Source organism: Lissotriton vulgaris, chromosome 10 (genome assembly GCF_964263255.1).
Source record: "Lissotriton vulgaris chromosome 10, aLisVul1.2, whole genome shotgun sequence".
Classification (NCBI taxonomy): Eukaryota; Metazoa; Chordata; class Amphibia; order Caudata; family Salamandridae; genus Lissotriton; species Lissotriton vulgaris.
The window spans coordinates 488,924,407-488,939,428 of NC_141698.1; the positions used below are offsets into that span (position 1 = coordinate 488,924,407).

General features: G+C 40.9%; 1 protein-coding gene across 1 annotated transcript in view; it reads right to left on the bottom strand.

Annotated features, from left to right (window-relative positions):
- Positions 1–6,221: 6,221 nt before the first annotated feature.
- The window catches only part of LOC147685438 (regenerating islet-derived protein 4-like), a 51,931-nt gene continuing 43,130 nt past the window's right edge, over positions 6,222–15,022 (bottom strand). Inside the window, exon 6 of the mRNA XM_086941342.1 lies at positions 6,222–6,598. Within this exon, the coding sequence (XP_086797468.1) occupies positions 6,531–6,598 (68 nt within the window). The 3' untranslated portion in view covers positions 6,222–6,530. The remainder of the gene's footprint in view (positions 6,599–15,022) is intronic.

A 15,022-nucleotide genomic window follows, 5' to 3' on the forward strand; every position in this document is an offset into this window, starting at 1 on the left:
TTTACACATCTGTGCCAGCCCTGGCCTAACACCAGCCACCTCCGCACGGACAGAAGGAACCGTGGCTCTAACCACCACCTGCTCACCCGCTAGGTCATTGTGTTTTGCCTTGAGGTGGATCCCAGAACCAGTCCACGTCTAATCGCCCTCTGCTTATGGCACTGCACTACAACTTCCCCTCTCCCAGCTCATCTTCTCGATTGACTTTCACGACCCCAGGCCTCGGTTCGGCAGGCAGCCACAATCCGGTATGGCTTGATGCAGCCCTCTGAGCCGCAGCCTCCGCCTTCATTAGACTCTCAGCTACTCACACCACTCTTTCCCTCCATTAGCATTTGCACAATTTGAATTCCACCACCGGGATTGAATGCTACACTTCCTATACCTGGGCAAATTCTTAGTTCAATTGTTGAGGTGTCATGTTTCAGTGTGATTGATCTGCCCTCTGCCTATCATCAGGTAGAACTTCATTTCTAGTCTAAGCATCTTACTTTTTCTTTTCCAAACTGTTGGGTGCCATCAGATTCTGCTGCATGCCTTTTAGTGCCAGGATACCCTCCAGGAGGATAGTAAACTCTAAAAATCTGTATAACATAGCTTCCACAGCTCAGGTCTGTCAAAGGATCATTCATCTGATTTTGAAAGGCCCGCAAGATGTTGCATGCTTCCAAGATTACAATTTGGACAACAAAGCTGATGTCGAGAAGTATCGCTGTGCTTTTAGAAAAGTGCTGCAGAAGTTGAAAGAAGCAAGTTAACTGTCAGGAAGTACACACATTCAATTTAGGGTAGGATCAGTAACATACTAAGGGCACACTATTTCCAAAGATGGGGTAAAACCCAAAGTAGACCAAGTTTGAAAATGAGAAAAAAGCTCCTGCTTCATGAAATAAGGATGAACGCTCAGGCCTTTCCTAGAACTCTTTGATTTTTATTCAAAATTTGTGTAAGAATTTGCCAGAATTGACTACCCATTAAAGTCTCTCCTAAAAAAATGACCAGTATATCAGGTCCCATGATTGCCAGAGGCATACACTTTTCTTAAAAATAAAATATTGAAAGCACCTACCTTAGGGTGAGTTGATATAAATGGAAAATAACATTTTAACATCTGATGCAAACTCCTAAGGCTTAGGGCAACATTATCATACATCAAGGACGAAAAACAAAGGGGCGTATTTACAAAGAATTGGCGTAGAGCAGCATCAGAAGTCATTTTGCACCATGGTGCAAGGATGTCTGTTTTGTTGACATTATTGCTTTTGTGCAGGAAGGGTCGCCTTCCCGCACAAAAATAATCACTGGAGGCTTTTTCTTCTTTCTATGTGTGCTGCAGAATGCAGCACACATGAAAAGAGAAAGAAACAAGGAGAAATTATGTTATTTCTCCTAGTTACGACACCATGCAGCATGGCTTTACATGGCCTTTTATATGTGGCTAAGCCCTGTGCTCTAAAGTGACATTCCAGCGGTGCACAGGGCTTGTAAATAAGCCCTAAAGATTAATAACATTTGCATTATGGTCCCCACAGGAATCAGAGAAAAGCTGGTCTGTGATTGGAAAAAAAGGGGTTTAGAATGCTATTGGGTAATCATACATTGTAAATTATGTCTTTGGGCTATTCCATTTGTGGTTGGCATTGATCACAAATACCTAATAACTGCTTTCACCATAAAGGGACCCACAACACATTCCCCTAGAGTTGCTAGGTGACTATTGGGGTTGGAAGGTTACAAATGTAATGCTGGACACTAACCAGGGCTTAGAAACATATTAGTGGATTGCCTATCGAGATTGGCAATAAAGAAAGTATGGGTAGAGGACGTTACTCATAAGGGTGTGGTCTTGGCCATCTCATGTGATGAGATTGATCAAAGTGTGTGGAGTTTAAGAGACAAGGAGTAGGAAACTCTGAATTGCAAAAACAAATTGTGCCCCAAGGCTTGCCCTCTAAACACGATTTGAATCAATTAGTGAAACCTTATTGGGAAGTCAGAAACAAATTGCATCTTCAAAGTGGTAGGCTTTCCCATGGTTCCAAAATCATTTACCCTGTGGTTCTGAGAGAAAGAATTTTTTATTTAGCATACAACGGCCACATGCGAAGAAGCCTAACTAAGTTCAGAATATGGAATTGCTAGTGGTGGGCTGGTATGCATTCCATAATTCAATCACACAGTAAGGGACTGTGCCAGTTGTGCTTCAAATAACAAACTGAAAGTCACCAGTACACCCCATTATTCCTGTAGAGATTCCAAACCACCCCAGGTGTATACTGACCTTGGATAACTTTTTTCCAATAAGAGCGTTATGTATTGAATTGTAAGTATAATGGACAACCCAATCTACCCTTGAGGGCTCGGGCAAAATAAATAAACGGGTAACTGTGACGGCAAGGGAATTATTAAAGTACTCAGTTATATTTTTCACAATCACAGTTGTAAGCAAGATTTATTATTTACTTGCCAATTAATTTCTTTTATCAACCTATTCTCTAACAACACAATTATTTTGTACTTGAGAAAGGATCACATAAAAATGTATATCAAACGGATATATATCAAACAAAAAACAGCAAAAAACACGGGTGTGTATAAAAATGATTAATTTTATCTTGAGATTTCATCAAGGGTACTCATATATAACACTTACAATGAAACATGAAGGAAACAATCTGATACTTCAACATTCAGTGTTGAAATTGTATAGACTTTTTCATAGTCATAAAAATATTCAAGAAAGAAGTGTAAAAGTCGATGTTTCTGTCTCTAGGCTTTCGTTGATGAGACCATCTTCAAGAGTGAAATGTATTAAAGTGGTTGACCCCTAGTAAAGTATGGAACAAACAATAATTACCATATGTTTTAATACAATTATAATATATCACCTGTGTAAGTATAACCAAAATTCTATCTCTCAGCATTTAATTTAAAATGAAATTCATATCAAATAAATAAAAAACATTTGATATCATCTTGTTTTATTCTAAGACATTCTTAATATCATATCTAGATCTCCTACTGATATGTCTACCATGGTTCATTCAACATGTTCATTTGAAGCACAAAATGTCTATTCATTGTTATTGCATTATACATTCAATTAGTGAGAATCACCTCAATTTATTTGACCAGCCTCAATTTTAGACTGGCCTTAGTTTAGAAAAATATATAACTTTATCAGCAGTGGAATCCATCAATATCTTTAATTTTGATCTGGTTAGTATTAGACTATAGCCATGGCATTTATATGGGTTCAGACATCAATTTCTTTTAACGTATGGTATTCTTCTTGTTAACAGTATGAAAATATTGGTGAAAGTAATTATGTCCTTCGTTAAAACATTATAACGTCATGTAATGAGGTTCAATGTTACTTTCACCAATATTTTCATACTGTTAACAAGGAGAATATAATACGTAAAAAGAAATTGCTGTCTGCAACATAGAAAAATATAGTTGTAAGTGCTGTGAGATTAGTATAGATAGATGAACCTCATTACATCAAGTTATAATGTTTTAATGAAGGACGTAGTTACTTTCACCAATATTTTCTTACTGTTAACAAGAATAATACAATACTTAAAAATAAATTGATGTCTGAACCCATATAAATGCCATGGCTATAGTCTAATACTAACCAGACCAAAATGAAAGATATTGATGGATTCCACTGATGATAAAATTATATATTTATCTAAACCAAGGTCGGTCTAAAATTGAGGCTGGTCAAATAAATTGAGGGGATTCTCACTAATTAAATGTATAATGCAATTACAATGATTAGACATTTTGTGCTACAAATGAACATGTTGAATGAACCATGGTAGACATATAAGTAGCAGATCTAGATATGATATTAAGAATGTCGTGATATCAAATGTTTTTCATTTATTTGATATGAATTTTGTTTTAAATTAAATGCTGAAAGATAGAATTTTGGTTATCCTTACACGGGTGATATATTATAATTGTATTAAAACATATGGTAATTATTGTTTGTTCCATACGTTACTAGGGGTCAACCACTTTAATACATTTCAGTCCTGAAGATTGTTTCATCAACGAAAGCCTAGAGACCGAAACATCGACGTTTACACATCTTTCTTCTATTATGACTATGAAAAGGTGTATACAATTGCAACAGTGAAGGTTGAAGTATCAGATTGTTTCCTTCTTGTTTCATTGTATGTGTTACATATGAGTACCTTTAATGAAATCTCAAGATAAAATTGATCTTTTTTGTACACACCCGTGATTTATTGCTGTTTTTTTGTTTGATATATATCCTTTTGATATACATTTTTATGTGATCCATTCCCAAGTACAAAAGAATTGTGTTGTTAGGGAATAGGTTGATAAAAGAAACTAATCTGCAATTAAATAATAAATCTTGCTTCCAACTGTGATTGTGAATAATATAACTGAGTACTTTAATAAATCCCTTGAAGGCACACTTACCCGTTGGTTATGTATTAAAGGCAAATGTATCCTGGGCTTGAACAACTATCACTCCAAGAAGGGTGCTGTGAAAGTAATCCACCACACTACCACTTCAGTGCAACTGGAAATCTTAACAGAAACATTTATAAAGGAAGTGCACCAGAGATTTTGATAAACTGACAATGTCATCTGTCGCCAACTATTACCTTATACTGTTCTATGTCTAATGGGAATATTGAGAGGACAAACTGAATGATAAACGAATGCTTGCAGTTTGCTATGGTCAGTGGCACACCGATTAAAGTGCTGTTGAAAACATGCTGGAAGTATACTGCATCACTTCCCTTTCAGTAACTTGCATATAACTTTTTGACCCATGAAAGGGAATCACCCAGGAACTAGACTAATGACTTCATGGTTAGGACTGAATCATTCAATGGTGGAAAAGATTATGGATAATTTCATGACCACCTATACAGATGCGGTCCCAACGTGTTCTTCACCTAAACAGATACCATATTTTCTATAACGCTGTGAAGGGGGTGACAAGCATATATTTAATGATAGGGTATATGGTGCATGTCAATAAAACAAAAACCTTCTCCTATGAATATAGCGTGGTTGGGGCATAATATGGTACACCATGAAACTGGATGAAAAAGGAGCACCATGGGATCTGCCCTGCTCACATTTAAAATCAACCATGTGTACAAAATGATGAAAAGTTTGTTCATCAGGGTGGGAAATTTGCTGTCCAGAAGTTGAAAAGAAGAAGGCAGTACACCTATGAGGTTTGAAGATTTAGTCCACTCTACTGAGACTCTTCTTCCGTAGTCAATCCAAATTCAAAGCTATTGTCGCCATATCTTTATAACCTTTTTTGCCTACTCCTTGTTGGCAACATACTGTTTGCGATTATGGTGAACGGATTTAGTTTTATTTTATATATTGTATATTTTCTTGGGAGGGACACGTGTTGTATTTTTCTATATTTCTTCACCTTTAAGACATTTCTCGATTTACTCTTTCTCCCTTCTGATGAATGATCTGCTGCACCCCAGGAGCTTTGCGATGTTGGGGCTGTGCTGACAGAAGGGCAGCTATGGGGGAAATACAGAAACGTATCATCCCAAATTTGATATTGAAATAAAGCTCTTGATTAATCTTGCCAACCAGTGTATTCTTTTCCATAACAGTGATCCAAAAAGATTATATCTAGGATCCATATAACATTTCCCAAGAAGAGCAAATATACCAAATCATTACCAAATCTCGTAAAAAGTCGGACACCAATGCTGATATTTCTCTTTAGCTTCAGTTTTTTTCCCCTTATGATTGTCATGAGAGATTCTCAGTATGGTGTGGGAGTTATGCTAGTGTCAGTTTCATTATGAGTACAAAAGTGGCTTAAACCTTCTGCTTGGAAACTTGCTCTTGCAAATACTTTCTGAAAATACTTGAGCCTCATGAGTTGAGAGGGGCAGTGCTTAGATCGTTACTTTATGGGCATTGGACAATGAAGGTAAGAACTCATAGGGCCATTGCCAATGTAACTACTAACGATATGATGAACTAGGTGACACACACATTCTGTGTATACACTTAATATACTTCCATGCTCACGGGAGAGTGAATGTGACCTGGCTGGATAGAACATTGTTTATACTGTATTGCCAAAGGAGAAACCAAACCGTAAAGAGGAATCACGCACATCCATACCACCAAAGCGCCTGGATTTGTGGGAGTCGTAAAAATGAAGACCAGGGCGGGTCTAAGCATTCATTTAGCCTTTAGCCAGCATTTATTGAGGTGAATTTACATAATACATTCTAAGCCTTAAACTGTACGTTATTGAATGGGTTACACATGTATGAATTGCAGGATTTGAACGGCAGACGTCAGAGCAAGGGTGGGAAAACTGATAAATGATTTTAATGGGCAATAAAGACGTTTGGTTCTCATGAATAAGTACCGATAGCTATTCTGGTCTGCATACAATTCTGATATATATATATATATATTTATATATGAGGTGAACCAGCTGGGAGTATAGGTGGTTCTACTCATGTCCAAGCATCAGAGTTCTTTTAGGGCTTGAATTTGCAGACAAAGTGTTTCTGCTGCTTGCAGCTACTGTCATTCCATTTTACAAAACCTGCAAAAAAACAAAAAAAGAATTGCATATTATAAGGTACAGTTTATTTAAACCGATTCACCAGCTCACAACAAATTCATGGACCGCTTTAGAAAATGCAAAATATTGTGAGTAATGTCAATAAAAAAATAAGGAAAGGCTGCTTTTGCAAACACAGAAGAACATGAGCAATATATGTGAAAAGTAGAGGAATATATATATAGTCAGCAGCATAACATGTAGGCCAGAAATATTTCACAATAGGATAGTTTTTGTACACTGCATCTTACTTCGGTGTGTAGTTAACAGAAAACAGAGGTTTAGAATAAGTCATCAAGAGCCCAGGAAATTCCACCCGAGAAACATGCACAGAACCACCCCCAGTGCAGTGATAGAGCAAAATAATTCGGACCCTGTTTGAGGTACATGTAGGGGTGCAATATATTTGATTGGAACAGTCCAGCCCGAACTGCCAAGCCATGTCTTCCCTGGACCGGAATCAAGCATTCTAGGACTGGTTTCTGGCTATCAGCCGTCTTCCGCCAGGATAGCTTGACTCCAGTGGTGTGGAGAGCACAGGACTCACATATTATAACTATACTCTACCCGTGAAACTCCAGCCCTCCCACCCTCTATTAACTCATCCTGTACTCTCAAGTTGTTTTATTTATTGTTTTCTCTAGGTCAATTTTGTCTGCATATTGCATTTGATACCAATGTTCTGTATTTCATGACCTATTGTCACTCCTATGTAAAGTGCTCTGATATCCCAGGGTGGAGCCAGCGCTATATAAAACCTTTAAAATAAATAAGGGACAAAGGAACCCTAGATACTTCCTGCATAAATACAGCACATCTTGCTAGAGTTAGACAGAGGGAACCAAGACTTCCAGGCTGACACACTGATCAGAGGCGCTGAGGCTCCTGCATGCAAACGCTCCAGTTGACAGTGGTCTAACGCATCCTTTGCGAGGTGTCCAACTCTAGACCAGGACGGGCTCCTACATTCTCACACTTCAGGTAATGGGGTTCAACTAAGTCCTAGAGGGATTCTAGGCTATACAGCTACTCACATGCTAGGTACACTTAGGTACATCTAGCTAGGCATCGTAGGAGTACGCAGTTTATTTTATCATGCATTTTATATCCATGTATGCGTTTATGATTATTGCAAAATGGTAGAACTGTGCTAACCATTTATATTCACTGTACTGCTGATTATATATATCTGCTACTGTCTAATTGTTGTTGCAGCACATCAATTTTACACTAGAAGAACAACTGTGTAATAAATACTTATTGTAATACCACCCACTGTAGTACATTGTTTCCACGATTCTGGGGGATCAGGGTTGTCATGTTCTAAGGTTGCCAGAAACTATTCTCTCCCCGATAAGAGGAGATACTAGTGGCACTGTGAGCTAGCTCATGCAAACAGGCTAACATTTCCGGTGGGGGTGCTCAGAGTCAGTCTGCCACCAAACCCACAGTTCATGTTATCCGAATGCGCAGATTCTGTATAGGATATGTATAGGAACTACGCAGGCCTCCAGTCTTGCATACCTGGGCATCTACATTAACAGGGGTTTGGAGTGCATGGTGGAAGATAACCTGGACCCACTCTTGGAGTTGATGAGGCTTGATTTAGAGAAGTGGACCCACCTGAACCTTTCATTGTGGGGAGGATGCAGGTGAGAAAGATGGTGACCCTCCTGCCATTTACCTATGTACTGGCATGCTCCCCCTGTTGACGCCCCTTAAGTTGCTACATCAGGTTAACAAAGGTATCAAGTCCTTCATCTGGGGGCCAATGGGACACTGCCTGGCTGTAGGAAACTCAATGCCCACAGGTCCTCTGGAGGCCATGGCCTCCAGCCCCCCGTGAGCGCTGCAATAGAGAATCGACTCATGGATAGTCCAGCAGGGCTGCGCTCCCTATATATGCCCATCGCCTCCGGGGCTGGGCCGGCGTACCCCATATTGCAGGTGATGTCCAGAATATGGATGTGGACTCACAAGCTCCTTTTGATAGACGCTCACCTTCATGTAAAGGGACCCATCTGGTACAACTATGGTATCAGAATGAGGTGCAATGCTCAATTGGGGCCTCTGGCGAGACAAGGGGATACATACTCTGAGCCACCTGATCTTCTGGAGCAAACTCAAATCCTTTGGGATGATGCAAGAAGAATTTGGCCTCCCTCCTAACCAACAGTGGCACTACACACAATTGCGCCATTGCCTCTCACGCAGGCTGGACCATAAGCATACTTTTTGAGTATTTTCTCCTTGCTTTCCCTCCTTTGTACTGCTCTCTCCTTGCTTTTCCCCGTTTTTTGTGTCTTCTCCTTGATTTACATTTTCACTGCTTTCTCTTGCTTTTTCCCCATTTTATGAGAGCCTTCTCCTTTCTTTTCCTTCGCTTCACTGCTTTCCTCTTGCTTTTCCCCCGTTTTTTGAGTGCCTTCTCCTTGCTTTTCCCTCCTTTTCACTGCTTTCTCCTTGCTTTTTCTCGTTTTTTGTGTCTTCTCCTTGCTTTTCCCTCATGTTCACTACTTTCTCCTTGCTTTTCTTCCATATCTTGAGTGCCTTCTCTTTGCTTTTCCCTTGTTTTCACTGATTTCTCTTGCTTTCCCACCCCCAATTCTTGAATGCCTTCTCCTTGCGTTTCCCTTATGTTTACTGTTTTCTCCTTGCCTTTTCCGTTGTTTCTTGAGTGTATTTGTATTTTTGAAAATTGTAAAGCACATTATACCCAAGGGTGTCAAAGTGCTAACCAAAAGCAAGACAAACTTCACCAGGGTGACCAGCCTTAAGCATCCAGAAGGGAGAAAAAACTAGTTTTCAAGTGCTTGTAAAAAAGAGCAAGGGAGAACATACTAGCAATATGTGGGTAGGGTATTCCACAACCTAGCAGCAGCAACCCTAATGGACAGCCCCCCACCTTACTTTTCAAAATCTCAGTATTTTCACCTTCCTAAAAAAGGCAGACTTCAGCTGCCTGCTGGGAATATGCTAGTGAGAGGCTATTCTCAAGTGCAACAGCTCCTGACAGTGGGGGGCAGTGTGAACTAGACAGAGTACTTTGAAAGTCACTGACTTCCTGACAAGCAACTAGTGCAGGGAGCGAATGCAGTCTTTGACAAACAGGCACTTAGGGTCATTCAGGACGAGGAGGGCAGCAGGACTCTGGTTAGTTTGACGTTTTAAGAATGATTTTTATTAATGTTTGGGTACAGAGAATTGCAGTAATCAAAGTGTGATGCATTAAGCGCAATGACCACGGTAGCTCTGAGCTCGGCTGGAATGAGAGGAAAAATCTTTCTTAAAATTTTGATGAGGTGGAAGCAAGAGCTAACAGTTCTTTTTGATTGAGTAGCAAAGGAAAGAGAGCAGTCGGAAAACAGGACAGGAAGAGGTAAGGGGCTACAGAACTCTGGCCACCACAGTTCCGACCATGCCGATGTTTGCACTCCAAAAATCAGAATCTTCGTATCAGCATTCAGTTTCAGCCATTTCTCTTTCATCCAGTTGTTTTTTGTTAATTATATACTGGCACATGCATCAAGAAATGCTTTTGCGAATCCTTAATTGCGATTATTAAGGAATCGCAATTAAGGACTTCCAAAAGCCTATGCATGTAGGAATCGCTATTAAAATACCAATTCCTAAACATTCCTTAATTGCATCACATTTAATTGCACCAAATGTGATGCAGTGCGCGCAACGAAATTCGTTTTATTTTTTTAAATGTTAACTTACCTGTAAAACTCCTTTATCCATACATTACTATCCCCCACCCTGCCCCTCCCCCTGCCCACGTCACCGCCCTACAGAAACACCTACTGCCGACCGCTACTGGTGATTAAGCGTACTCGTGTAGGCGCATTTAGTAGAGTCTGTAATGTCTGCAATATAGGCGGATCTTGTGGAAAGGATGTGTATAATTCCTTAACGGCGTGTCTCAGACGCAATAAGTGAAAAGGTGTAACGGGGTCTGTGTAGTTCCAATACATATCCCCGCCAAGTTGAGGAATGTCTTCTCCCCAAAAGGACCCCCATGATGCGCAAGCCCATTTCCTCTTGTAGGTTTTGCGACTTTTGTTGTTGTGTAACTGTTTTATCTGTATGCAGTACATCACCAAATGTGATGCAGTGCGCGCAACGAAATTCGTTTTATTTTTTTAAATGTTTTAAATGTTAACTTACCTGTAAAACTCCGTAATCCATACATTACTACCCCCACCCTGCCCACGTCACCGCCCTACAGAAACACCTACTGCCGACCGCTACTGTCTGTGTGGTGCAGAAGGGGTAGTGCAGGGGCGTACAGCAGTACCTTATGTGCTTGCTGCACTAGATTGTTCCATGCTTGTATCGTGCACTGCACTGGGTTTATAACCAAGCCTGGGATTCCTATCCTTCTCTGTGGTATTAGAGCTGTGAGTGGGATGGAGAGAGCTTCATCCTATTCTATTGCAACGTGCAGGACATATTCATGCGGATGTTGCCAGTAGTGCGCGAAGTGCGCCTGAGCGCATAGATAGTGAAGGTACATATGTGGCGGTCCAAAACCTCCCTGCGCATACAGATGAGTCAGTTCTTCCCAGCTAATTCGCAGTTTGAGGCCTGCTCATGTTAGTGTAATTAACTAAGATCGCAACCTTGCAAAATAAGTGTTGTTTTAGGGCAGTGGACGAAGTGGAGAGAAAAAAGTAGGGGAACTGTGGGTGGAGATCAAGGGGGCGGAAACCACCCGAGGATTAGCTCAGTGGGCGGAGTCAGAGGTGTGGCCAGAAAGAGCAAATCATTCAAATTTGTAGTGTTTGTTTGCCATTTCACTACCCAGCTGCAGCTTATTACGTTATTTAATTCAGCCAATGGATACACGTTTATTTCAGGTTTAATATGAGTTATGGACATTAAAATGCATTCACAAAGTCGGATTTGTTTTCAATCACAGAATGTCCCAAATACGTTTCTCCCTTTTTCCACAAGTGCAGTTCAAAAACGAATGGCAAAATATCCTAGTATGTAAATGTTTTCTATATAATTATGGCTCTGCATTATTTGCCACATAGTGCATCACCAGCTGTATAAATTGATGATTTTAACTAATAAATTGTTTGTAGCTCAAACGGACCAAATGTTACAAACAAACGTGACTTGTGTTTCTGCGAAGTGGACAGACCTTTGCAAAGGTTGACTGATCACGCTTCTCACTGCTGCATTTGTATGTTGCACTGCTACTAATAAGGCAAAATCTTTGCAGACTGTTAGCATGTGTAAAAGAAAATATACATTATTACGCTGCAGCTTTTTTTTGCTGCATAATTTAGTCAACACTGCAGAATAATGTTGTCCTCCATTGCTACATAATTCCAGTGGTCCCAAAGCAGGCAGCACATGCTTAAAGTGTTTGTGCATGAAGCAGAAAGACCATGAAGTTTGTAAACTAAGTTTGGTGTGCGTGCAAATCCTGCATTGCCGATCCCTGGTGAGTTGCACCTAACTACTGCTGAAACAAGGTCAATAGAGGTACCAATGACTGCAGCGGACTGGTCTCAAGGACAAGGCAGGCTTTAGCGCTGGTGGAAGCCCTGTGCGACAATGTTTGTTGGTGCCCCCAATGACTCCCTCCGCCATGGATCCCCTCACTACCCCCCTTCAACAGTGCCCCTCGAGTCTCCATAACCACTTTCTCGCTCAGATGCATTTGATTTGATTTACAGCGCCACCGATACCAGTGTAGGGTGTCAGAGCACTTTACATCACACACATTACAGAGAGACAATCAACCACATGTGTGTAAATCACTCACTAGGAAATACATAGGGAAAAGTACTACATGGTGTAACAGTCACATGACACTATACTAGAAAGCAGTATAGTTTAATAGTGATTGGTCTGGAGAAACACAAACTCTGAATTTTGAACGTAATACCATGGTTGGGGGTTCTCTTTAATAATCAGAATTGATTTTATCCATATGAACACCCTTTACAACATTAGGATAATCAAAGACTGGGGGCAAAAACATAACTCTCTAATTTATACCTTGCAGTTTGATTGCAGTTCTTAGATGATAGTTAAAAGCTCACTGTTCTATGTTAGGATGTTGACTTATAAACTGCAAGTAGGAAAAGGATCTCTCTGAAAAAAGCAGTGACCCACTGACCTGTTTACATTATGTGCACTTTGTGATCTGCATGGTACATGTTCTTTGTAGCAGGCACATTAACACTCTGCGCTACCTTTCCATGAGTTAAAACTTCCCCTTGACAAAACTCCATCTCTTACTAGGAAGAACATTAATCACCAGAGTTATCATTACATTTTTATTGTTCCCGAAAATTGTTGGAGGCCAGAAAGGAGGCAGCAAGTGATTTTAGAAACATAATATACTTGCAAACATGACGCCCCCCCCATCCGAGTCAGTACATCCAGGAATGGTGCACATCCCCACCCATGGAAAACAATGTTGTTCAAAGAAAGACGAGAAAACAAAAGTAGTGCTTCACTGGCAAACTTAGTAAAGTGGCGATAATATGTTTGGGTGAATAAAATCAATCTGCCCATTTTGAGACCACTCTATCTTTTATTGCATTGTAAATGCATTTATATAGCGCGTACTACCTCTGATGAGGCGTCAAAGCACTTTTTCTATGAGTAGCATGGTACTCCGGAACCCATAAAGGATTAGTGGTGAATAAGTATAGTGAAATATGAAAGTAATTTGAGTGGTGGATATGTTAGTCTGTTACACAAACGAGAGTGGGTGGGCATTCAGTGGTCTGACTGAAAGGAGCGGACATGTTTCTGAGGCTGAGTCTAGCTGGTGGCCCCACACTGCACAGCCCTGGGATGGGTGTATCACCAATTTACTCCCTCTCACCACCTTAGGCAGATCTACCCCTTCTCCTGCTCGACCAAAGGTAGCCCAGCCCACAAGCGAGTAGTGCAGAGAGCTGGCCCAGCCCTCTCTGTAACCACTGACCAGAGGACACACAGTGCCAGTTTTAACTTAGGCATTTAAGTATCCTGGGAGTAGGTGTGGGAGGTCGGGGCTGCATAACAAGAGCACACGATAGCTAGGGCCCAACAGAGCTGTGTCTACGTGCTCCAGCCCTCTGGACAGGCAAACATAGTATTTCTGCTGATTGACATGCAAAAATAAAATGTGCTGCAGTTCACCTCCAAAGCAGGCAAGGAAAACAGGTCTCCTGAATGGACTATATATTTCATATATTTGAAGTGAATGTGAACATTCAGCCAATAATGTCCACATATAATACATAGACCATAAAAGTAATTGTTAACTACCCTTTAATTAGCATTAAATACTGTGTTAATTACTTCCCAAAAGTACTCATTTGATCGCCCTCAGAAAAATGAAAACACAAGTTGGCCTGGCAGGAATTCAAATGTATACTACGGGCACAACATGCAGATGATTGCAGCTTGCGCATAATACACTTTGCTTTCTTATCAGTAATAGAACCTATGCCCTAAAGGTGGTTACTAGAGCACTCCGCTAGGATTCAACTATGTGACATACAGATCAGGCACAGTGCATTGCATCACACTCACTGACCAACTGAGCTATTCCATTACTTTGAAAGAAACCAGTGACTTTGATTACACACGGATCGCCACGATCGTCATGCCTTCTCTATAGGCCTATGCTATTTCTGGCCCTGGGACGCTCTGGGACGCTCTGGGACGCATGTTTACCAAAAAAGTAGGGGAACGGACTTGGCTAAATAAAGAAGTAGTGGCATGCCATGCCCTGCTGATCCCGCCCACTTCAACCACTGTTTCAAGGGGATAGGTATATTTATAAATAAATATAGAAATCTGGATAGAATGATAATTTTTTGTATCGTAATCCTGTCAGCCATAGGCAGTGGCAGCGGCTGTGGGAGGGTGGGGGTGGGGTGGGTCCCAATTATCTACTTCTCCTTAATGCTCTCCTCTTATAGTGGCTTTCCCACATTGAGGTTTTTCTCAGACTGTTACACGCCCTAGAGTGCAATTCCAAGGTCTGCCCCCAACATTGTTTGAACCACACAGGGCAGCCCCTTCATTCGCAGTGTTCTCCCCCTGTCAGACACTTTCACTACTGGTGTGCCCAGTTGTTGCTGTAGCATATCTGGAGGAGCTTGCAGGTCTGACCATCTTGATTCAGAAAAGGGGGTGGTGATGAACAGAGTGTCTGAATAAAGCAGACCACTCTTACCCAGTCCAAATATCAGGGCTTGATCCATCACCGTTATGTAGCGCCTGGCTTCCTGACAAAAACACCTTCTTCCTCACTGCCTCCAACTTTTTAGATTCCCTGTCTGGAAGGAACCAGATTCATTGTGGTGTAAGAAAAGACCTGCACTACAAGATTTTCTTGTGAGGTTTTGGACAGAAAGGAATGCCAGACCCCCTTGCACTGAT